Here is a 26,481-nt window from a genome sequence, read left to right as displayed (position 1 = left end):
ACAAACTTTGTTAACCCTTTAGGTGTTCCACAAGAAATAAAGGAAATATGTGATTACACTTACCAGTAATCTTTTTTCCTTGAGCCTATGACAGCACCCTTAGATAGCGTCCGCCCCCTCCTCTGGACAGGAAACACAACCACTTTAAAGGAGGTACTAACCTCCCTCAGGCCTGTACTATTTCATGAACTAAGGAAACAAACATCTCATACCAATAAGAAACCTATATATATATCTATCCCATTTTTATTTTTAACTTAAACTCTGCCGGGGCGAGCACTGGCTCCCCCCACTTCTGGTCTACAGCATTATGCTTCCTCCTGCTGCCGAAACCGGAAGTGGCATCGGCGCCAGCAACCACAACCGGAAGTGACGTCGGCGCCAGGAACCGGAAGTGATGACCGACACCGGCAGCCGAACATGCGGACACGGCCACAGAGGTCCGCGCGTCCAGGAGACCTGTAAAACCTCCCAACGGAGAAGGGACCGGAGCAGGGGGAAAGAGTCAGAGGTCCAGGCTCTGCAGCGGCTTCCTGAGAAGACTCATGCCGCTGGGTAGGCCCTCCTCATAAGTACTCACATGGGGCGCCCGCAGCGCTCCTTGGCATTGTTGTGAATCCAAACTCTGTCCCTTAGGACAGGAAACAGAACTGGCGTGAGGAAGGTTGGTACATCCTTTAAAGTGGTTGTGTTTCCTGTTCTGAGAAAGGGGCGGACGCTATCCAAGGGTGCTGTCATAGACGAGGGGGGAAAATAAAGATTACATTTCAAAATTTCCCTTTTTTGGCAGATTTTCCATTTTGATCTATTTTTTTCTTCAACACATCGTGGGTTAACAGCCAAACAAAAATCAATATTTATTACCCCGATTCTGCGGTTTACAGAAACACCCCACATGTGGTCGTAAACTGATGTAAGGGCACACGGCAGGGCGCAAAAGGAAAGGAACGTCATATGGTTTTTAGAAGGCAGATTTTGCTGGATTGGTTTTTAGATGCCATGTCCCATTTTAAAGGGACACTGACAGGCCCAAAAAGCATATTTAGGGGTATATATGACAGTATAGGTCTTATAAAGGGTATTAGAATCATCTAAGTATCCCCCCTGTCCACCTCATTAATACAGTAATCTGAAGTTTTATAACCTGCTTTCCTGGTGTTCAATCTGCCCAAGGGGCGGTGCTTCATATCAACTTGCGCCCAGCCAGCCTCGCCACAACTGCCGTTTGACGCGCCACCCAGCTCATCAATATTCACTGAGCTGGGCGGCTACTCTGAAGCGCTGTACTAGTGTCCCCGGCCATCTTCAGCGCATGCGCCCGGCACCCTCACTGGCCGGGATCACATTGCGCGTCTGATTTATGCGCATGCGCCTGGCACCCTCACTGGCCGGGATCGCATCGCGCGTCTGCTTTATGCGCATGCGCCCGGCACCCTCACTGGCCGGGATCGCATCGCGCATCTGCTTTATGCGCATGCGCCCGGCACCCTCACTGGCCGGGATCGCATCGCGCGTCTGCTTTAGAAGAGGTGACCGGACCCTGAGGAAGATTGTGAAGAAGGACCGATTCCAGACCTTGGGGGACCTGCGGAAGCAGTGGACTGAGTCTGGAGTAGAAACATCCAGAGCCACCGTGTACAGGCGTGTGCAGAAAATGGGCTACAGGTGCCGCATTCCCCAGGTCAAGCCACTTTTGAACCAGAAACAGCGGCAGAAGCGCCTGACCTGGGCTACAGAGAAGCAGCACTGGACTGTTGCATGTCATTCGGAAATCAAGGTGCCAGAGTCTGGAGGAAGACTGGGGAAAAGGAAATGCCAAAATGCCTGAAGTCCAGTGTCAGGTACCCACAGTTAGTGATGGTCTGGGGTGCCATGTCAGCTGCTGGTGTTGGTCCAATGTGTTTTATCAAGGGCAGGGTCAATGCAGCTAGCTATCAGGAGATTTTGGAGCACTTCATGCTTCCATCTGCTGAAAAGCTTTATGGAGATGAAGATTTCATTTTTCAGCACGACCTGGCACCTGCTCACAGTGCCAAAACCACTGGTAAATGGTTTACTGACCATGGTATTACTGTGCTCAACTGGCCTGCCAACTCTCCTGACCTGAACCCCATAGAGAATCTGTGGGATATTGGGAAGAGAAAGTTGAGAGACGCAAGACCCAACACTCTGGATGAGCTTAAGGCCGCTATCGAAGCATCCTGGGCCTCCATAACACCTCAGCAGTGCCACAGGCTGATTGCCTCCATGCCACGCCGCATTGAAGCAGTCATTTCTGCAAAAGGATTCCCGACCAAGTATTGAGTGCATAACTGAACATAATTATTTGAAGGTTGACTTTTTTTGTATTAAAAACACTTTTCTTTTATTGGTCGGATGAAATATGCTAATTTTTTGAGATAGGAAATTTGGGTTTTCATGAGCTGTATGCCAAAATCATCAATATTAAAACAATAAAAGGCTTGAACTACTTGAGTTGGTGTGTAATGAATCTAAAATATATGAAAGTCTAATGTTTATCAGTACATTACAGAAAATAATGAACTTTATCACAATATGCAAATTTTTTTAGAAGGACCTGTATGTATACTTTTTCTTATTTAAGTTTTACACACTAAGCGCATTTTTTAAGCCCCAAAAAATTGTTTTAGTGTATCCATAGTCTGAGACCCATAACTTTTTTATTTTATGACAGATTGTTTTAGGTAGGGTCTCATTTTTTGCGGGATGAGGTGACGGTTTGATTGGTACTTTTTTGGGGGGGCATACACCTTTTTGATCGCTTGGTGTTGCAATTTTTGTGATGTAAAATGACAAAAGTCTTTTTTTGATACAGGTTTTTATTTTTTACAGTGTTCACCTGAGGGGTTAGGTCATGTGATATTTTTATAGAGCTGGTTGTTATGGACGTGGCGATTTCTAATATGTATACTTTTATTTATTTCACTTTAACACAATAATAGCATATTTGAAACAAAAAAATTATGTTTTAGTGTCTCATCTTCTGAGAGCTATATTTTTTTTTGCCATTTTCTTATGTAGGGGCTCATTTTTTTGCGGGATGAGGTGACGGATTTATTGGCATCATTTTGTGGGACATACACCTTTTTGATCGCTTGGTGTTGCACTTTTTGTGATGTAAGGTGACAAAAATGCCTTTTTTTGGACAGTTTCTTTTTTTTTTTTTTTTGGGCGTTTATCGGACGGGGTGGATCATGTGATATATTTATAGAGCCGGTCGTTACGGACGCGGCAATACCCAATGGGAGTTTCTTTTTTAACTTGAAACTATTTTTTTTTTTTATTAAAAACACGTTTTTATTTCCGACTAACTTTTGGGGGTCTGATCCCCTCTGCATTGCATAACAATACATCTGTATTGTAATGCATTGCCTGTTAGTGTAATACTCTAAAAGGTTGCTAAGGAGACCCAGTCTGAGGCTGGATCTCCTGGGCACCCATAGAAGGCAGGTCCCGTGTTTTCACCTATGTTTTCACCTATGACGGCACATACAGCAGGGGTCCGGCCAATGGGAACAGCCGGTCCACTGCAGCTGATCGGGCGGACATAGCACCTACAGCCGGTCCACTGCAGCTGATCGGGCGGACATAGCACCTACAGCCGGTCCGCTGCAGCTGATCGGGCGGACATAGCACCTGCACCTGCCCGATCAGCGGGCCGTAATAGTACGGTGCTAGGCGGCAAGTCACGTCCCGCTGCGGCGTACTATTACGGCGCTAGTCGGGAAGGGGTTAAACAATTCTGGACTGCCCATATGATGATGTCATGTGTTTGGAAACTTCTGTTAGGTTTGTTGGCAACATTGAGTTGATTAGAGGCACACCTGTGGATGTATTTAAAGGCACACCTGAAACACACTGCTTCTTTGTGTAGCATCATGGGAAAGTCTAAAGAAATCAGCCAAGATATCAGGAAGAGAATTGTGGACTTGCACAAGTCTGGCTCAACTTTGGGTGCAATTTTAAAATATTTGAAGGTGCCGCGTTCATCTGTACAAACAATTATACGCAAGTACAGACAAAATGGGAATGTCCAGCCATCATACCACTCAGGAAGGAGACTGTTTCTGTGTCCCAGAGATGAACGTGCTTTGGTCTGACATGTGCATATCAACCCAAAAACAAAAGCAAAAGACTTTGTGAAGATGATGGTGGAAGCTGGTAAGATTGTCAATATCCACAGTGAAACGAGTACTGTATCAACATGGGCTGAGAGGCTACTCTGCCAGGGAGAAGCCATTACTCCAAAAGAAACAAAGTCAGATTAATGGTTTGCAAATGCACACAGGAACAAAGACCTACATTTTGGAGACATGTCCTGTGGTCTGACGAACCAACAATTGAAATTTTTGGCCATAATGACCATCATTTGGAGGAAAAAGGGAGACGCTTGGAAGCCTAAGAACACCATCCCAACTGTGAAACGCGGGGGTAGCAGCATCATGTTGTGGGGTTGTTTTGCTGCAGGAGGGACTGGTGCACTTCACAAAAAGATGGCATCATGAGGAAAGAAGATCATGTGGAAATACTGAAGCAACATCTCAAGACATCAGCCAGGAAGTTAAAGCTTGGGCGGAAATCTGAATCCTATTGAAAATTGATGGACAAAGCTGAAAATACAGGTGCGAGCAAGGCAACCAACAAACATGGCTCAGTTACACCAGTTTTGTCAGGAGAAATGGGCCCAAATTCCGACCAACTATTGTGAGAAGCTTGTGGAAGGATATCCAAAACATTTGACCCAAGTCATACAGTTTAAGGGCAATGGTCCCAAATATTAATGAAATTTATGTAAACTTTTGACTTTGCAGAAAATAATAAAAAAATGCCTTTAAAAAAACACAAAAAAGCATTCTCTTTCTCATTATTCTGGCATTTGAGAAATAATAATTATGGTAATCCTAATTGACCAAGAACAGGAGAGGTTTATTCTGATTTCATGTCAGATATTGAGAAAAACATGCATAAGTGTATTTTTATATAGTGTATGTAAACTTCTGGTTTCAACTGTATATAAAATGAATACATTCCCCCTCTCATAACCATACATGATGGGTCACACTTCGAAGACTATACATTGCACAAAAGGCGCTCATAGGGTGAAGTCCATGGTCCCTAAAAGGATTACATTAAGCACATTAGTTTGTGTAGTGCAAAGTGGGCATAACACCAATGGAAGCTTAGGAGGTGGTAACAGAGGTCAGTGCGATAGTTCTTCTGCAGGGGCAAAGGCCATTCAACTGATGGAGTAAGAAAACCACATGAAGGGAACAGGTGGACTGCTTAAAGGGGTTATCCTGACATTTATTGATGATCTACCATCAGGATAGGTTATGAATATTTGATCACTGGGAGTCTGACACCCGGTATCCCTGCTGATCAGCTGTTTAAAGAGGAGGTGGTGCTCCATGTGAACACTCCACAGGAGACAACATGTAGGGCAGGGGTGCACAACGTTTTCTGGGTGGGGGCCACATTGTCAGACTGAAGGAATCCCAAGGGCCGAAAATAAAAGTTAAAGGGGTATTAAGTGAAATACTGTATTTATGATGTATTGTACATACAGTATATATCATAAATGTCTAGTTATATCTCCAGGACTCCCATCTAATGGGAGAATACGTGAAAAATGCATGTGAGCAGCCAGAAGACATAGACATACATGTTTGTTACCAGATGGTTTGGGGCTGCAGAGAATGGTATCCTGGGCCGCAGGTTGTGCACCCCCTGATGTAGCGTAATGACCAGGAAGCAGCGCTCACATAGAGCGCTGCCTCCTCTTCAAACAGCTGATCGGCGAGGCCCCTGACAATCACATATTGATTACCTATCCTGACAATAGGTCACTAATAAACTTTAACACTTAATTTTTTTATTTTACACTTTTCGTCCCCCATAAGGTCATACAAGTCCTCTGGGGGACATTTCCTTCACTTTTTCTTTTTCACTGTTGATTTCTCCTGTAACTGGGGCTGACATAGTAGCCCCAGTTACAGGAGAAATGCACCCCCCCAGAGAGGTCTGTGAAAGACCTCACACAGCTCCTGCACTCTCCGGTACCAGCGATCACATGACCGCCGTGCCGGAACAGGAAGCGCATAGCGCTGTGTATGCAGCGATCCAGAAGGCAGGGACACCTGGGCACTGTCCCTGCCTTCTCTCTGGGTTGCCCTGCTGTCACTGACAGCGGGCAACCCGATCAGCAGCTGCACGATTAGCGTGCAGCTGCAGTTTCTGAACGGATGTTCTGGAACATCAATTCAGAAATAGAGAACCACCTCCAGGACGTTTATAGTCTATGGGCGGACGGGAGGTGGTTAACTACTTAAAAGTACCTTAGATGTATTCACTTACTGGTGTGACAGATGGTTACCTCATAATATACACACAAAGATGCCACATGCTAATGAGCTGATTTCAGTTCAGCGTGATGTCATTGAGTCCAGCGTTTATTTAATTCAGAGATATAGCCACTCCCCTGCCCACCTGCTGCTGATTCATATGGAAAAAAACCTGTCAATCTGCAGCCGGTAGGCAGGGAGAGTCAGGAGCTCATGAATATTCATGACTCATCATTACAAGCTGGAGATGTTGGCAGATTGACTGGGTCAATTAAAGAAAGTGACCCAGCATTTTGCTAAGAGAATCAGTCACTTATTTATGTTGCCCTTAGTTAGGACACCATAAAACTGGTGTTAGGTTCCATTTAAGCAATCCACCCGTTTCCCTTTCTAGTCAGTGACCTGCGTGCTAGTCTACAAGGCTAAAAGGTAGGATTTTAGATTGGATACCCACATTTGTGACCATAACGAATTTTCCTGCTTCAACTACTAGACAGCTATGAGACCTATCAAGTGGTCAGACCATTGCCTAACCTAGGAATATGCAATAACAATCTGGAAACATCAATAGATATCATTTAGAAAGAAAATATTCAGTGGACAGAAGGGATACAAAGTAGACTTGTGCAAATCACTAGAACAATAAAATAATTTTATTAAAACAAAAATATTTAAAAATGACTACAACATAAATGTATTGTGTACCAGATACTTCCATTCGAAGTCATTCGGTTTCCATTTAACCCTCACCGACTCAAGCCATTTACATCTTTAGCCATTACAAAGGCTGCTGCAAGCTTAAAGCAGTTCGCCACTTTCAGGCTACTTTTGACCAATGTGTCAGTAAGATGACTATATGACACTTATTAGTATAGCAGTTATTGAATTTCTGTGCTACTTGCTGTATTTCATAAGTCATGTCCCCTTGTTGGACAAATCTTCTGTGCTGTACACATAGAGGTCCTGTACATAATAGAAGGATACTGATGGAGGGTCAGCAAAAATAACTCCAGACACATCACTAAGTCTTTCCCACATCTTCCATCTACACTTGCAATATTGAGAGTTTAGTGAGGGTGCAGTGTATTTGAATGGAGGATTTTCCTGGTCACGTGACCCTCCATCACCAGCCATTTTATGGACAGCACAAACGATTTGGCCAACAAGGGAGAATACCTTCTGAAAAGACTATTATTAAGTGCCATATAGTCATCTTACAAAACACATTGGTCAACAGTAGCTGGAAAAGGGTCAACCGCTTTAAGGAGATATCAATAATGTAAAAGCCATTCTACACCAACTATACCAAATAAGACAAAGATGGAAAACATCTAGAATGCTCCAATTCTCACTATTCATTATTTCAATATGGATGACACATTAGTCAGTTTTAAAAATTGGCCCCTGTATGGAGGGGACATTCCAAAAGCGGTGGGCTGTCAAAGGCCATACTGTTGGCAGTTTCTTGGATGGAACAAACTGTATGAAACTAAATGGCTGTGAAATTCAGAATTCAAAGTAAAAAAAAAGGGAATGTAAAAAATGCACCACTGCCCAATGATGCAGAAGCCACATGAAGAGATTGTGAAGGCCACAACCCTCACTTAAGTTAAATAAAGTAGGGATCTTCACAAGAAACAGCACACTGGAAAGAAAATGAGTTCCTTTACGTCTAAAACTATTCTGAATCTAGTGAAATACAGTTCTATGAAACAAGCAAATCAAATGTTTGTAGGAAATTACTTAACACATACAATATTCACTTTTGCTTGATTCATATTTGATCAGATACACAAGACTTCACTTACATTTCAGCAGCATCAACTTGAAAAACAAAATAATCTAATAGAAAAAACTATATCATAAAGCCTTTTTCAATAAATAACCTTTACATGATGTCAAGGGATTAGAACAATGGAAATTCTCAAACTAGCAGCACCCACAAAGATTCACAGACTTATTAATAAAAGGATCTACACAAAACCAAAGTCAGCAATAGAAGTTTCCTACTCAAAATCAATAACTGCTGTTGACTGCGGTTACGGCTGGTTTTACATGGCTTTAATCTAACTGCAACACCCAGATTCTACTGAACCAGACTTAGACTACTTTCACACTAGCGGCAGGGGAGTCCGGCAGGCTGTTACTTCGGGTGAACAGCCTGTCTGATCCGTCCTGCCACTAGTGAACGTGTGCCCCCAGACTGCCGCTTCAGTCCCCATTGACTATAATAGGGGCGGTGCAGAGTTCCGGCAAGGCACGGCAGCTCACGGTGAGAGGCTGCCGAGATAAATGTCGGACATGTCGTAGTTTTATTCCCTCAGCCTCTCGCCGTATGCTGCCGTGCCTCCGCCCCCATTATAGTCAATGGGGACGGAGCGGCAGTCCAGGGGCACGCGTTCCGACAGGCTGCTCACCCGACGGAACAGCCTGCTGAAGGTCCGTGCCGCTAGTGTGAAAGTAGCCTTAGAACACTACAGGCTCTTTGGTGATCCAAGTTCACTTTAGAAGAACCATTGAGAGGTTCCTTAAAGGGGTTGTCCAAGTTATTTTCATTGATAACCTATCCTCAGGATATGAATGGGATTGGGTTAGGTGTAATTATACCTGCTCACCACTGCTGTTGTGACTGCAAACAGGTAAACAATGAAGAGAAGGCAGCACTGGCACCATCAACGGGGGTGCCAGGTGTCGGACCCCCACCTATCTGATATTGATGACCTATCCTGAGGATAGGTCATCAATAAAAATAACTTGGACAACCCCTTTAAGTCGGGTACAAAAATGTGGTCATATTAGAGTGATGTAAAACTGTGAAGGTTTGCTGCCAAGTATAGGACATGTTCTATCCTTCTTCAGAATGGACATACGGAAGCGGGAATTACACATCATCTGTGTGCTCCCTGCACCCATATGTCTGTTTTGCAAAAGACTGCCAGCAAAATGCGGACCACAGACCAATTGAAGTCAATAGGACCGCATCTGTGTTTTGTGAACAGATCTGCAAAACAGATACGGTCGTGTGCATGAAGTTCTTATATGCCATGCCAAGTCCAGGAAACGGAGACAAGAGGGGCTGTTCAATAGGGTGTTTACATGACAGAACTGGCGATTTTCTTTGCTTGGAAAAAAAAAAAAAAAAAAAGTCTTTTTTTTTTTTAGTCCCACAGGCTTTTTGATTGCTCACCACAGCTGTACGCTATCATGACATCTGTAGGACAACTGCCCGTATCTCAGCTTCTCGTTGAGTGTGACCTAGGATAACTGCAGGCAGCAAAGTAATGCTCTAGTGTACATACGACACAATGCATGTAAAAAAAAAAATGTGGTCATTAGTATTGGAATTAACAGACATGAGGATTCCTAATTATCTCCTGGACTAATGAGACAGAAATGCAAATATGAGGAGATGCTTTATACAACGTATGTATTGTACAAAAAGTGCACGTGAAAAAGTTCATGACTATCGGCTGTGTGGTCATCTGGAAATGCATATGGCCACCATCAGGTGTATACATGTACGTTATAACGGGTGGTGAAGGACATTCCACTGGCATTTTAAGAGTTCCGTGCCCTTCTGTATGTTCTTTCATCACTTTCTTCTGTCCACTGAAGGATATATGAGCCGCCGTATAGGAGAAAATGCCCAGCTACCTGAGCAAGGTGAGACAGGATCCGCAGAAAGCTCCTAAAATCCATAAGCAGACTTATGTTACCATCATAGTTGGGGTAAACAATGAATGTATGACATCTGACATTACAATCATGATTATCTGTACCAGTACATACCTATGGGTAATCTTATATTTACGTCGTTATTTAAAGGGGTTATCCGGTTTCGAGAAGAAACCTCTGGAATCCGACTGAAACAACAACAGGTAAGTACTTACCTCACAGATCCTGCACAACCACTCCAATTCTCCTGGCTAGGCTCTAATTACCTGGCTGCAGCGGTGAAGTCATGTGATGTGCAGCTGTGTACCAGACGTTGCCAGTGATTGCCTGCAGCGTTCACATGTTGTCGACACCGATCCAGCCAAGTAAACAAAGCACAGCTGTGAAAAACTGAGGATGGTGTGTATTTTATATATATTTCATTTTTTTCATGGAGATCCCACGGGGTTGGCTGGTTTAACCCCTTTAAGTCCTATGGGGAAGACTGTCTGAACTGCCATAGCCAAAGCATGCTGCATTGGGGGTTGGCGGGGAGTGGGCACCAAATACAAACTTTAAATAAATTTGCCATAGACTTTAACAGTAACGTTTAACTATTTAATGTGTCTTTGAGGACTTCATTTTATCTACCAGGCATATTTCAAGGAAGACGTAAGGGAAATAATTAAAGGGATTCTGTCACCTCCCCTAAGGCAAAAAACGATTTAAAACCAGCCATGCAGCACAGCTTACCTGGATTAGGCTGTGCTGTTCAATCTTGAAATCCGTCCAGCAGTTAGTTCAAAAAACGAGTTTGATCAATGAGGAAATGCGTCCTGAAGGTGCCCAGAGGGGCGTTTTTTTCTTCTGAGAGAGCCCAGTCCCGCCCCTTTTTCAGTGCCCAGCCCGCCTTCCTTTTACTTCCTAACCGCCGCCCCCAGCCTGCCACAGCCTCCCCTTCCTCTCCTCCCCCTCCCTCTTGCCGAACGAAGTCTCGCACAGGCGCAGTACCCACTGAGGGCTGCGCCTGTGCGATCATCCGGAGACTGAGGGCGGCAGCTTCATCTTCGTCACTGGGCATGCGCCGAGCCCAGTGACGTCCGATGCTCGCTCTTCCCTCAGTCAGCAGGGAAGAGCGAGCATCGGACGTCACTGGGCTCGGCGCATGCCCAGTGACGAAGATGAAGCTGCCGCCCTCAGTCTCCTGATGATCGCACAGGCGCAGCCCTCAGTGGGTACTGCGCCTGTGCGAGACTTCGTTCGGCAAGAGGGAGGGGGAGGAGAGGCAGGAGAGGCTGTGGCAGGCTGGGGGCGGCGGTTAGGAAGTAAAAGGAAGGCGGGCTGGGCACTGAAAAAGGGGCGGGACTGGGCTCTCTCAGAAGAAAAAAACGCCCCTCTGGGCACCTTCAGGACGCATTTCCTCATTGATCAAACTCGTTTTTTGAACTAACTGCTGGACGGATTTCAAGATTGAACAGCACAGCCTAATCCAGGTAAGCTGTGCTGCATGGCTGGTTTTAAATCGTTTTTTGCCTTAGGGGAGGTGACAGAATCCCTTTAATTGCCTGCCCCTGATGACTTTTGTTTAGGGTTTACCACCAGGAACAGGAGACAATGTTGAGCTACGACTGTGAATACTGATAAATGTCTTGCGTGGAACTACACGATAAGCTACAGTACATGAATATGCTGTGTGGTAACAGGCTCAGCAGTACAAGCCTGAGACCTTTGTTCAGATTTTATGGCCACTTCCTCTTAAAACAATGCTGGAAAATGAGAAAATCATTCTCACTTCCGCACAGAAGAAAAACCTTCTGGTTTGGTTGAACATAAAATAAAATAAGTGCCTATCAGGAAGATAAACCCTATATGATCACAATGTCAAACAGGCCACTTAAATCAAAGTCGTATGGTAAATACTTTTTAGGTTCCATAACTCTGGCTAGCGTAGAACAGGTATTCAGATTCCAAGAGAAGATGTTCAAGTCTGTGATCAATGTTTCTATGGACTTCTCGTGTCCTCCTAGCTAAAACATTAGAGTATCTAGTGTACCACAGACATGGGGGAACTTGACAGGAACATTTGTGCTCTGCTTTAAGATCTCTTATTTCAGTTGTGAGTGAGCCTGACAATGAGGATGAAATCAGGATATGGTGGCAGGTGTGGCCAGGCTCCTCCAGGACACAACTGGACATACAACAGCTGCGTTTTTACAGAACAGCTGGTCTTCAGTATAAATCAAGACATGATCTTACTGTTCTCTGGCGTCTCTAGTGTAAAAAGTTAGCTGCAAAAGAAAATGAACATGTCGGCTGACACAATAAGTCATCTCGGGAAAACAAACATTCCTTACCCTGTTATACATAGTTCATTCCCACAACGAGTGAGAAGACATTGACCTAATGTCCCTTGTTACAGTATATTGTAATAAGAAAGATTGTAGAATAAACATGTGCTTGTATACTTTAATGAAGATACTAAACTAACAGACCCATCCTTAAACCTAAAGCAGAACGGAAGTGATAAGAGAAATTAAATATAAATTTGGCTTGAAGACCTGCTCCACCCAAACTGGACTTGCGTATGCTGCTTGGAGTTGGGAGAGAGAAATATAGGCAGGGGAATGAAGGTCTTGTTTGTACTAGAATGCACTAATTAAGATTAGATTTATCATTCTGCAACTTTGGAAGATAACTGCTATATTTAAAGAAGACCTGTCATGTCATCCACTGAGCATAACTCTTGTCACGAACCAGCGGGTGTGAACCCACTGTGCCACGTGTCCTACCTCCAAGGGCGTTGTTTAAGTGAACCCCTCGATCTTCACAGTACCCCTGATGGTGGGGATAGACTTTGCTGAGGGGAACACCAGGTCACTACCTCTTGAGGAGGAAAGGCACACAAGGCAGCTGGTCCAGGCAGACCAGGAGGTATCTGAGAATGGTACCTGTTGTCAGCAGGCCGAGTCGTTACCTGGAGCAACAGTGCAGGACCGAAGGATGAGGCAGAGGTGAAGTCAGACAGGCAATATATCAGGGCAGGCGGCACAGGTACAGGTCAGGCAATCCGGCGACAACAGGAGAGTCAAGGCAAGCAGGCAGGGATCAAACAGGTAGCAGAGTCCAGGAACACAAGTACGAGTCAGGACCACAAGCGGATATCAGGAACCTTAGCAGGACACAAGGACCTTGACACTGAGGGACCTAGGAAGGGGGCTGAGCTACTTATATATATGTGCAGAAGGGGTAGGATTGGTTGGCGAGACCACATGATCCAACCTATAAAAACAGAGGAAGTGACGCTCACTGGCCCTTAAGAAAATGCTGCAGGAAACCAGCAGCAAGCATGCTGTGGCCAGGGCTGAAAGGAAACACTGGCAGCAGCAGATCACTGTTGAACACAGCGCCCCTGAACACCGCGTCCGGGACCAGGCCGGTAAACAGGGGAACAGCGCCGCACAGCTCTACTGATTGTTTTCTCCGGATAGCAGATTATTATTGCAATTATTGGGAATGAACGTTAGTATGTATGTTTTTTCCTGATAACTGGCCCGTGTAAAGGTGCTGCAGATGACCCGAAGAATGAGTAAAATGCTAGTTCATTAGCTGAAAACATTGTTGATGCCCACAAACAATGATTCAATGTGCTACATAAACAATAAATTCAGCATTGTGCTCTTTCATCGGATGATCGGTGGTAGATTATTGGGAAAGTGCTTTTGTAGTAACGTTAGTTTCCGATAATTGCCCCGACAACTGGGTGGTGTAAATACACCAGCATGGGAGCCTGCCCAGTTATCAATTTGAATATTGTGTGCTAAATGTAGAGCAGGGGATCTGCAATCAGGGGACCACAATCAAAGGTATGCTGCCAGTTTTACTTTATGGAGGACATGGCAGGTCCACTTGAATGGAGACACGTGGACATCAGAGAGCCCACATTTGTAGATGTATAGCAGCCTGGCTACTGAGAAATGTCTTGGTCAATAAATAACCCCACATTGGCTGTGTAATATATAAATTAACTTCAAATTCTTTCTATACATTTGTGGGGATGGACTAGTCAAGAGGTACGGTTTAGGATATCTTTCCTAAAAAAAATAATCAGAAGCGGCCAATGATCTAAGAAATTTGCTGCCGACATCTATTTCAGGTAATTTTCCATGGGTATCTACAGGTCCTTCTCAAAAAATTAGCATATTGTGATAAAGTTCATTATTTTCTGTAATGTACTGATAAACATTAGACTTTCATATATTTTAGATTCATTACACACAACTGAAGTAGTTCAAGCCTTTTATTGTTTTAATATTGATGATTTTGGCATACAGCTCATGAAAACCCAAAATTCCTATCTAAAATAATTAGCATATCATGAAAAGGTTCTCTAAACGAGCTATTAACCTAATCATCTGAATCAACTAATTAACTCTAAACACCTGCAAAAGATTCCTGAGGCTTTTAAAAACTCCCAGCCTGGTTCATTACTCAAAACCGCAATCATGGGTAAGACTGCCGACCTGACTGCTGTCCAGAAGGCCATCATTGACACCCTCAAGCAAGAGGGTAAGACACAGAAAGAAACTTCTGAACGAATAGGCTGTTCCCAGAGTGCTGTATAAAGGCACCTCAGTGGGAAGTCTGTGGGAAGGAAAAAATGTGGCAGAAAACACTGCACAACGATTAGAGGTGACCGGACCCTGAGGAAGATTGTGGAGAAGGACCGATTCCAGACCTTGGGGGTCCTGCGAAAGCAGTGGACTGAGTCTGGAGTAGAAACATCCTGAGCCACCGTGTACAGGCGTGTGCAGGAAATGGGCAACAGGTGCCGCATTCCCCAGGTCAAGCCACTTTTGAACCAGAAACAGCGGCAGAAGCGCCTGACCTGGGCTACAGAGAAGCAGCACTGGACTGTTGCTCAGTGGTCCAAAGTACTTTTTTCGGATGAAAGCAAATTTTGCATGTCATTCGGAAATCAAGGTGCCAGAGTCTGGAGGAAGACTGGGGAGAGGGAAATTCCAAAATGCCTGAGGTCCAGTGTCAAGTACCCATAGTCAGTGATGGTCTGGGGTGCCATGTCAGCTGCTGGTGTTGGTCCACTGTGTTTTATCAAGAGCAGGGTCAATGCAGCTAGCTATCTGGAGATTTTGGAGCACTTCATGCTTCCATCTGCTGAAAAGCTTTATGGAGATGAAGATTTCATTTTTCAGCACGACCTGGCACCTGCTCACAGTGCCAAAACCACTGGTAAATGGTTTACTGACCATGGTATTACTGTGCTCAATTGGCCTGCCAACTCTCCTGACCTGAACCCCATAGAGAATCTGCGGGATATTGGGAAGAGAAAGTTGAGAGACGCAAGACCCAACACTCTGGATGAGCTTAAGGCCGCTATCGAAGCATCCTGGGCCTCCATAACACCTCAGCAGTGCCACAGGCTGATTGCCTCCATGCCACGCCGCATTGAAGCAGTCATTTCTGCAAAAGGATTCCCGACAAAGTATTGAGTGCATAACTGAACATAATTATTTCAAGGTCGACTTTTTTGTATTAAAAACACTTTTCTTTTATTGGTCGGATGAAATATGCTAATTTTTTTAGATAGGAAATTTGGGTTTTCATGAGCTGTATGCCAAAATCATCAATATTAAAACAATAAAAGGCTTGAACTACTTCAGTTGGTGTGTAATGAATCTAAAATATATGAAAGTCTAATGTTTTGCACTGGTTACATGATAGTGTTGGGGGCCCTTAAAGGGGTTGTCTCCCCTGAGACATTGGTGGCATATAGCTAGGATAGGTCCCTCCTCTGGGATTCGCACCTATTTCTAGAACAGAGCCCCTTAAAGTGAAAAAATAATATGCGAACCGCGCAGGCACGGCCACCCTCCATTAATTTCTATGGGACTGCCAGAAATAGCCGGGTACTGCTGGTTTGGCCACTTGCTGCAGTTTTATAGAAGTGAATGGAGCGGTGGCTGCACTGGCACGGTGCACTCTCCATTCATTTCTATTGAACTTCCGAAAATAGTCAGGCATGTCCAGTTTCCAACCACTTCTCCAGATGATAATACCTATTAAGACTATACCAAATGGCCTCCAGCAATATTACACTGATATAATACTAGGGTGCTTGACCCCTCTGGCTTATTGGTATCAGAAAATGTCACCAATATAAAAGCACATACTCACCGCAAAACCTTCTTTGCCCCCAAACACTTAATATCACAAGACACGGAGTACATTTCGTAAAAGGTTGCCTTTATGTTTAGGCAGCCAATAAAATCCTTGGGGTTCAGCTTGTACAAATCCAATGTAATGTTGGCTATTCCCTTCTTGTTCACTTGTGTGGTGGATGGCGTGACATTTCTTTTCTAGGAACATAAAAGTACACAGTTGATACCATGTCAGTTGAACGTACAGAGATTTTATAGGAACAGGCAAGGTTGTCCAAGTCAGATAATGATTAGATGGACCAAAATGTAGAGAAGCAGAACAAGGGCAGCAAAAGGGTGCCCACAGTAAAACTAACAAAGGGTAGAATGTTTAATACTCATGGGGTAGCTTGCTATACTTTGCCAGGCATTAAAGTACAACTAATAACATATCTATTATAATAACCATAAATAAGTTTAGAGAGGTTGTCCAGAATGTTGACACCAATGCCCTGTCCTAAGGATAAGCCATCGATATCTGATGGTCAGGGGTCTTACACTCCGCACCCCTGCCGATCAGCCGTTTCCTTATAGCTCCGCTGCCTGAGCTACACATCTCAGTCCATTGTGTAGTGGATTTAGACAGTAACTGCAGCAATACAGTGCGAAGTGAATGTGAGCTACAAGTTACAACCACTGCACTATGGCACCAATGCTACAAGGAAGCAGCTATTTGGCATGGGTGTAGGGTGTCAGACCCCTGCCAATCAGATATTGTTGGCCTATCAATACCCTAATCCTGGACAACCCCTTTAAAGCATATCCATCATTCTAGCTCAGTTTGCCGAAATCAAAACACAAGAAACTGAAAGGCTATAATATGTTATATTAGTGGCATTTTCCACTTTGCCTGCCTAGTATAAAATAGTAACTAAAAGGAGGGAGATGGAGATGCCGTTTCTCTTTGTATGTCAGCGAGACTGCATGCTGTGAGAGGGAGGAGAGAACACTAGCATCACACCTGGAAATCTTGCCCACTCCTACCCAGCAGATAGAGAGAGAAATATGCATTTTCAAAAGGGCCAAATTACCCCAAAATACAGGTTAGACACCATCTCCGACTGAGCTTCCATTAAAAATGAGGAAACCGGGGGAGGAAGAAGACATGCTTCTCTGAGCTCCGTGCCGCTGAAATCCCTACATAAGCGCCGTCATACCAGCTCCACAGGCCTCCACATTTAGTGACAAGTTGTCTGAGGATGTCCCGTAACAGAGGGAAGACAAGGACGGCGAACACACCGACTCCTTCACAGACTTTGCCGGAACTTTTCAGAAGTGCTGGGCGAACAGCAATGGCGGACCCCTCTACGGGTCCATCTAGCCCCGCCTCCTCCACTGCCAGCGGCTCCATTCTGGAGCCTCGAGACCAGCAACCAGGTCAGACGGAGCTCTTTACTAATATAGCCACGCTGTTCTGCACGGAGCTTTCGCAAGCGGTGGCAGAGTTCACACGCCAGATTCGGGATCTGGGGCAACGGGTCTCGGACTTAGAGTCCCGGACCGACGATATAGCAGACGCTCTGGGGGCAGACAGAGCGGACATTGATGCGCACGCTGCGCAATTAGAAGCACTCGAGTCCAAGATAGAGGACCTTGAGAATAGATCCCGCAGAGGAAACCTCCGGGTGAGAGGTCTGCCTGAATTATACTTGGACTTACCTTCCACCATGACAGCGCTATTTTCCGCCCTCCTCCCACAGGAGGATAAAAGCCGCCTGAAAATGGACAGAGTCCACAGGGCCTTGGGCAAGCCGCGCTCAAATGATTTACCTAGGGATGTTATCCTGAAATTTCACCACCCTGAAGCCAGGGACCTGATCCTGGCGGCAGCCAGAAACATCTCTGAGTTACCGGGTCTTCCATCGTCTGTACATCTTTATGCGGACTTGGCGCCATCAACTCTCCGCCGCGAGATGCGGCCTGTTACCCAGGCACTACGGAGGGCACAACTCAAGTACAGATGGGGCTTCCCCTTTGCGCTTTCCTTTTAGCTCAACTCTCGGACCCATGTAGTCTGTTCGTTATGAGAAGGCCTGGAGACCTTGCAACGGGCAGGCATACCGCATGACCAAAGAGATGGGCCAGAACCAGCCCCCAAGCCTCAAAGACCAGCTAGAGTCTGGACCACAGTGGCTCCATCCTCCGGTACCGTGTGTCGTTCGCCTAGAACCTGAACTGCAAAGGTCAAGGTGACTTGATTTCCTGAGGAATCAAACTTACTGTACTTTTGTTATTAAGGGACACTATTGTCCATGTTTTCTTTTGCCTTGACTTTCTCAACAGCCCTATTCGCTTCCCTGTTGAAACCTAACCACAATGGGCTTTCCTCAACTGCTGTATTCCTGTTTTGCACCCTATCCTAGGGTCCTACACCAGGGATTCGGCCTAGTGGACTTTCATGTTGCCTTACTTGAGAGGGTTGATGGAGATGGAGATTCGCGCCATTTTTGGGCGAGGTTTCCCCTCATCCAACCCGTCAGTGTTATCTGACCTGAGTCAGTCAATGTTATGTTATGCCTTTCATGCACTAGTTGCAACGTTATTTGTTTTGCTGTTTGGTTTTTATTTTGTGGATCAACCATTTCACAGCATCAATGAGATCTTGATAGTAACAGTGGAGGGGTGTGTGGAGGAACCTGAAACGGAGAACGTCGCTCCCTTTAGCATACATCCGATCCCCTTAAATCTCACGGACCATGTATAAAGTTCTGTCTCATAATGTACGGGGTCTAAATTCCCCTAGAAAGCGGAAGGCAGCATTTGCTGTTTACTTGAAACACAAACCAGACGTTCTCTGCCTTCAGGAGTCTCACTACACACCAGGGTCCCACCCGAAATTCTTTCACCCTCAGTATTCTAGGTTCTTTTCATCTACCTTCAATTCAAAAAGTAGGGGTGTAATAACGCTACTAAGGAATTCCTTCCCCGTGTCAGTCACACAGTCTATCCTTGATCCTAACGGGAGGTTTGTCATTTTATTAGGTTCATACCAGGAGGAAACTCTCTGTCTAGTCAATGTATATGCGTCTAATGAAGACCCTATTTCATTTTTTTAGTGAGATGAGCTCTATTATTGAATCCCTCACATTTCATAAGATTATATGGTGCAGGGACTGCTGTTTCATTTATGTGCGCCATGGCCTCGGCGCCATCTTGGGATTCAGACACGCTGCTTCCCTCTCCTAACTTCAGGCGACTGTGACCATTGGCCAGGTCTCTCCATCCAGCAAAAGGTACCAGAGAGCTCTTATGTACTCACAGGACAGAACTTAAGAGTCCACTACAGTCAGGTAATAGGAGTTTCAGGCTGTTTGTAGAACTATGGCGGCGGGAGCTCCTCTCTGCACGTCTGCTCACATTGCTCGCTAGGCCACACGCTTAAGAATATATTTTTAGTATATATAGTCCCCTGTTCTTAGAAAGGCGTTTTAGCGCTCATATCCTTTCTAGTCTCTCTCATGCAGTATGACTTCCTCACAGATCACTGAAGTTCTAGGGACAGATCCACAGCTCTGAAGTCTTCCAGCACTATACATGCTGAGAGTTCCTGTCCTTATTGCCTATAGTGCTCACTGTCCAGCTAGATTCATGTCCTAAGAAATAAGCCCTTTTCTGTCATGCCCCTATGTGTTTTGCTATATTACAGTATATCCAGAGAAAAACAAGGGTGGGGGTGGGGGGGGAATAGTTAATTTACTTAGCAAACACTTTATGTGCAGCAAAGCACAGGAGCAAGGATGAAGGAGAAAATGGTGATCTGGGGGAAAGAGCTGTTACCAGGTAGACCGGTGAGTGATCTCCAAGTATGAGAGATCTCTCACCCGTGTCCCTGCCGTTTCTCTCTCACCCCACATCCTCCTCCTCATCATCATCATCACCTCCTTCATTGCTGTGAAGTAAATGCACTATGGCATTTATCCTCAGGTTTCTTCTCTGGACATATCCACCACTCCCTAGGCACTATGGCATTTATCCTCAGGTTTCTTCTCTGGACATATCCACCACTCCCTAGGCACCACATACTTCTTAGTGTATGTCCAGAGAAGAAGCCATAGTGCAGGAAAAGTGTTCTGCTAACTGAGGGTACTGTGACTAAAGGTCCTTTTAGATGGGACAATTTAGGAGGAGACTGTCGGGCAGGAGGCGTTCCTTCCTAGTAAGAGCCTGCTCGTTAGTGAAGGAGACCGCAGAATTTACATGCAGTGATCTTCTCCACAGTATGGGGAGGAGCAATTACAAATGCCATTGCTCGTCCCCATGCAGAATCATTATTTGCCAGCAGCAGAGTGTGATTAGATGGCATGATCTGCTGCCAGCAAATTATAGTTTAGGTGACTGCATGAAAGATACGATTGCCTGAAGAACAAGTGTTTTGCTCGTTCATCCGGTAATCGGCGACACCTTTACACCACCAGATAATTGCTAATGAACGCTCCTATGAATGCTTGTTAGCAATTATTCAGCCAATTCTTGGCCTGTGTAAAGGGCCCTTAACTGGGGTACCATAGTTAGTGCTGCGCTTGCCACTATCATGGGGTCAATGTAAAACCTAAGGAATTTGCTGAAAATTTTTCTTAAAAAAGGTTAGGTATACTTTAATCCATATTCTAGCTGTATACTGGAGTAGTTCAAGCACATGAAGGGGTTTGACAATTTTTTCACAAATGTGAATCAACTATGCTCAAGCCAGAGACAAGTGAATTGATTGATTTCTTCTACACCAGTGGGAGGCTGTCCCGCAGGTGAAGAAACGCTCACCTGCCACTAGATTGAAGGTGCTGGACATTTAGCCTGACCTTGACAGCTTCCTGCCTGTGCCACTGCTCTGGATAGCAGAGTACGGGCATAGGCTTCAGAGTGGCGCCGATGCAGTCAAGGTTAGTAAGCTGTCAAGGTTAGGCTAAATGTCCTGTTAATCTAGCGGCAGGGGGGTGCATCTACACCTACGGGGGATGGAGTCCTGCTGATGAGATTAATCAATTCGCTCATGTTTAGCGCTCAAGCATTGCACGTCTCTGCTTGTTATATTTGCCTGCCACCTAGTGGTGGTACATAGAAATTGCACACAATCTGTGCCATCAGGAAACATACTGGTGCCCACTTCTGCTGTCCTTCAAGAAGTACAAACTGTGTGTTGTCCTCCAAAGACTGAAAGAAATCCTCCGTGTCGACAACTGTGCCATCCTCTTCTAGTACCAGGGTCACGACTCTAGTGGCAATAAGCAACGTCTCCACTGCCTGTAACAACAAGTGACATGGACATGAAAGACCCAGCGTATAAAACTATTTCCATTGACACAAGCATTGCGCAAATATAAAAGGCATGTTTGATATGAGCAGCGATGCCGTCACTTCTATTCCCATCTGTGCAATAGGACTCATTTTTAGGGCTCATGCACACGGCCGTGACCATATTGCACTTCACTTGAATGGGTCCGCAATCACGCAGATGCGGAACGGAGGCACACTGCAAAAAAGTAGTGCATGCACTATTTTGCAGTGCAGACCCTCGGTAGCGGACCCTGGACACCATTCAAGTGAATGGGTCTGTGATCCGCATGCGGCTGCCCCACGGTCGGTGCCCGTGCATTGCGGACTGCACGCGGTCATGGGCATGAGCCATTAATCTGAGGCAGAACAAGAGGCAGAAGAACACCCCTAGAGATACGGATCAGCTCACACAAGTGGATAACCTCAGGACAAATCTAAAGAAAGCTCCAAAAGAAGACACACTGGAGCATATTAAAATGGCCCTTTCCTAAATGTAGATTATTGAAAATAAAATGTATTCCTTCATGTTTCAATAGTCATTTTTCATTTTAGTTTGTTTAGTCTTTGTTCACATTTGAATTGTGGTTTTCATTCTTGGGAAGAAAAAAAAAAAAAAATACAAAAAAAAAAACACACACAAAAAAAAAAAAAAACACAATGCATTGCTGGACCAGTCATATGATGGACGCCAACTGCAAGCGCCAGACGCTACTGATCTGTAACGGTGTTCATTGAGGTTTTATCGTGGTATCTGTTTAAATGTAAAGAACATCACTGCCTACATCTCTATTCTTCTCATCAAACATGACAGAATCTGATGGAGCCTCTGCTGCTGATGGAGCATAGTTAAAAGGGTTTTCCAAGACCGGATAGGTCATCAGTGTATGATTGGTGGGGGTCCAACACTCGGGACCCCCTCCAATCATCTGTTTGAGAAGGCACTGGTGCTCCCAGTGGCACTGCTTGTGCCCTTGTGAGGTCATGTTATTAAAGGGAATCTGTCACCAGTTTTAAATCCAGAAAGCTTGTCCCGAATTTTAACTAATGGGGCCCTTATATCATTCACAGAATTAAGGGAGCGGTATCAAATCCAGTGGTCTGATTTTTACAAGTACCTCCAACTACGCCATCTCCTAGCATCCAAGGACATTGCACACACTACTCATTCCTCTATGTATACTGCATATTTCCAGAACCCCAGAATACGGAAGGGAGGTATTTCTGAGGCCTATAGGGGGTTGCAGCTCTCAGTTACTATATCAAAATTCCCGTTCCAGACTAAATGGGAGAAAGACTTAAATAAAACTTTTGCACCAGCACATTGGGCCTTTGTTTTCTCCCTGAGCTCTAAAACCTCAAAATGTGTCGACCACCTAGAGGCCTCAAGGAAACTCCTTTATAGGTGGTATTATACTCCTTATCGCCTATCCATCATATACCCAACCACCTCAAACGTTTGCTGGAGATGTCTATCAGCAGTTGGCAATTTACTGCACATCTGGTGGACCTGCCCTGCTGTCAACCGTTTCTGGTCCAACATATTGTCACTTATAGGTGCTGTAATAGGGAAGACACTTCCCGCATCCCCGGAAATAGCATTGCTCTCCTTGGGGCTGGAATGTTTAGATTTGAAGGACCTCACTATTGCTTTTCATATACTAACAGTAACAAGAGTGGCGATAGCCAAACGGTGGAAGAGTAGGGATATCCCAACCATACCAGAAATCATTGCTAAAGTTCACTATAATTACGGCATGGAACTACTGATTGCAAAACAACTTTGCCGGTTATCAAGTGTCAGTGTCAGGTGGCGTGACTGGGCGTCTTATATATCTAAACATTACCCATCTTTGCCAAATCTACCAGTATAAAAAATGTATACCTCAATTCTATTGCTTGATTTTAACTGTGGTGCAGTGTTTATTATTGTTTGTTTGTTGGTCGTCTTTCACGGCCTTGTTTCCTTTTTTAATGTAAATGAAAGCTTTTCATATGATATCTTCTATCCTGAATACTTGTAATATGTTGAGCAAATAATACTGTAATTTACGGTTAAATCCAGAAAGCTCCAGCACATGCCAATGAGTCCCCATATTCATGAGCTCACCGCTGTCCCCGCCCCCTGCCTCTGACAGTTCTTTCTATACGAATCCGCAGCAGGTGGGTGGGGAGCTAGGAGCTCATGAATACCAGGACTCATCATTTCTGGAGTGGTTCCACACAAGATTTTGGCAAAACAGCCAAAAATAGTCAATTGAAGAAAGTGTCCCAGCAAGGAGACCTGTTACTAGTTTATGTTGCCCTTAGTTAGACCACTATAAAACTGATGACAGATTCCTGTTTAAAGGTAAACTGGCACCCCAATTTTAGAACATTATCTACATTAATACATGAGTAGTAGTGCAGATAAGGAGTCCAGATAACTTTTTTTTTCCTACTGCCTCCCATACCCCGCTGTCAGCACTCAGAGCTGCACTGAAACATATTGTCAGGACTGCTGTGCATGCGCACAGGAGTCCTCTCCATTATGTAAGCACAGCAGTCTGGACTGTGTATTTCAGTGCAGCTTTGAGCGCCGACGGCAGAGAACCAGGGGCAGTAGGAAAATTTTAAAAATTGAGATCTGGACTCCTTATCTGCAGTCCATAATCAGGGTGACAGATTCCCTTTAGGGTCCATTTATACGTCCGTAAGTGTTTTGCGGATCCGCAATACACTGACACCGGCAATGCGCACATGGCCAGCATTATAATAGAAAATGCCTATTCTTGACCGCTATTGCGGACAAAAATAGGACATACACGCCGCTGAACGTAAGTGCGGATGCGGACAGCACACTTTCTGCTGTCCGCATCTTTTCGGGCCCCATTGAAAATGAATGGGTCGCACCCCTTCCGCATATTTGCGGAACAGATCCTTACCATTCATACGGATGTCTGAATGGAGCCTAAAAGTGGTTTATCAGGAATAATATATTGATGACCTATCCTGAGGGGATTAATGTGAGGTCTGACTTTGGTGGGGTCTGATCCGAGGTCTGACAAGGAATGTGGGTCTAATGAAGATTGTTGGTCTGATCTAAGGTCTGATGAAAAATTGGATTTTTTGTACTCACCGTAAAATCCTTTTCTCGTAGTAGGCATTGGGGGACACAGCACCATGGGTATATGTCCAACTACCACTAGGAGGCACTAGACACAAAAAGTGTTGGCTCCTCCCAGGTGGGCTATACCCTCTCCACAGGCACGAGGCTATTCAGTTTGTACCAAAAGCAGTAGGAGAGAGAAGAAAAGCAAGGAACCAACAACTCCCGTACCAGGAAGGATCAAGAGACCAGCCCGGAGAAGCGGAAGAAAAAACATAGGGTGGGATCTGTGTCCCCCCAATGCCTACTACGAGAAAAGGATTTTACGGTGAGTACAAAAAATCCAATTTTCTCGTGCATGGCATTGGGGGACACAGCACCATGGGACGTCCCAAAGCAGTCCCTGAGGGAGGGAAAAGAAGAGACGCGCCACCGGTTGGGCATACAGGTGCAGGAGAACCATGTGACCCAACGGGAAAAAACACGAGATGGGCAAGAGGTTCCATAACAAGGAAGAAACCTCAGAAGAAGCAGGGAAGACTGCCAGCACCCCAGGACAAATGACTGGAAGAAAATCCCAAATGCAAGAAGGTGGCAAAAGGAAACAGAGCGCAGCCAAGGGCTGGAGAAAAAATTAGGACAGCACCGCGTGGTGAAACTACCCAACGCTCTACATTGTCTCAGACCCAAAAAACCTGTGGCCATCCCCTGAAAGGCCAGGGGAGAAAAGAAACAGGGAAGCACTGAAAACCAAACGAGTGGGGGAAGCCATAGCAAGGCTCACATGTGAAGGGAGGGGACTCCCCTCACCGCAAGGCCAGGAAAGAAGCTAAGCGCCCCATGTAAAGGTGAACCCAAGGCTGCTAGAGGAAACCGCCAACCCTGGAGAAGGAGGGGGTTGTAGGTAAGAAACCGGGAAAAGAACGATAGCTCCTGCGTCCCCAAAAACAGGAGACGAGGCACAAGCCTCCGAAACAAGATATCACCGTGAAGCGTAAGACCAGAGGAAACTCTGGGCATGTGAAGTATCATGGAAAAAAGAAGCCAGATACAGGCCAGGCAACCTCGGCAGGACACACTGGACTGAGAGACATGGGAGTAGAAGGAGAGCACTCCAAAAAACCTAAAGAGGAAAGGTCCTACAACAGGAGGAGGTCCCTCCCGAAGGAGACCATACGGTGGAACTGCAAACCGCAGCACTAAACCACTCAATACCAGGTACTTGACGTGGGAGGATGGAAAAAAAAAAGAGACACAAATCCAAAGAGGACCTCCCAGTACGGGCTCACAAGGAACCAGGAGCTGAACCACCAGAAGACAACGCAAGCCAGAATATCCAGGAAAGGCGAAAAGAAACCACCATAGGGGAAGGGGCATTGGCCATGGACAACTAGCCGTACCAAGAATATTGACCAGCAAACCTTAAACATTGTCCCAGAGAGGGCAAGAACAGCAGCTCGGGATGTACCACAAAACGACAGACATCCATATGCATAAGGAATGCAGAAGTCGCCATGAAAAAACCGGGGTAGCCTACATAGAAATGTAGAAACCAGCTGCGACCGGCATACAGAAAACTTCCAGGGGGGAGAAAGTACCAGACAGGTGCAGACGACGGCAAGGTCCAAGAGGACTGCCCCTTCGCCATGTAGCACAACTAAGCAGAAAATACAAGGGAATACCGAAAACACCTGGACCCAGAAGGAACTACGGGGCCCTGTCCGATACCAGAGCAATCAGCTGAAAATTCAGACAGGTGTGTGTGGCGCTCAGAGGTCCTGTCCTTGACCAGTCAGGGAGGACGTCCAGCAATGATAAAAGCCGTGGACCCAGAAGGATTCCGTGTGGCGGACATCCAGCGATGACAGAAAACCGCAACCGCGGCCGATGCCAC

At 45.3% G+C, this 26,481-nt stretch overlaps 1 protein-coding gene across 1 annotated transcript in view; it reads right to left on the bottom strand.

Moving 5' to 3' along the window:
- Positions 1–6,997: 6,997 nt before the first annotated feature.
- Positions 6,998–26,481, bottom strand: part of CIDEA (cell death inducing DFFA like effector a) — a 35,372-nt gene continuing 15,888 nt past the window's right edge. The window contains exons 3-5 of the mRNA XM_044293944.1: positions 21,323–21,469; positions 16,209–16,390; positions 6,998–10,050 (exon numbers count right to left, since the gene is read on the bottom strand). Of these exons, the coding sequence (XP_044149879.1) occupies positions 9,921–10,050; positions 16,209–16,390; positions 21,323–21,469 (459 nt within the window). The 3' untranslated portion in view covers positions 6,998–9,920. The remainder of the gene's footprint in view (positions 10,051–16,208; positions 16,391–21,322; positions 21,470–26,481) is intronic.

This window comes from Bufo gargarizans, chromosome 5 (assembly GCF_014858855.1).
Source record: "Bufo gargarizans isolate SCDJY-AF-19 chromosome 5, ASM1485885v1, whole genome shotgun sequence".
Lineage (NCBI taxonomy): Eukaryota > Metazoa > Chordata > Amphibia > Anura > Bufonidae > Bufo > Bufo gargarizans.
Note: the sequence above shows the minus strand (reverse complement) of the source record. Positions and strands in the feature narration are given on the sequence as shown.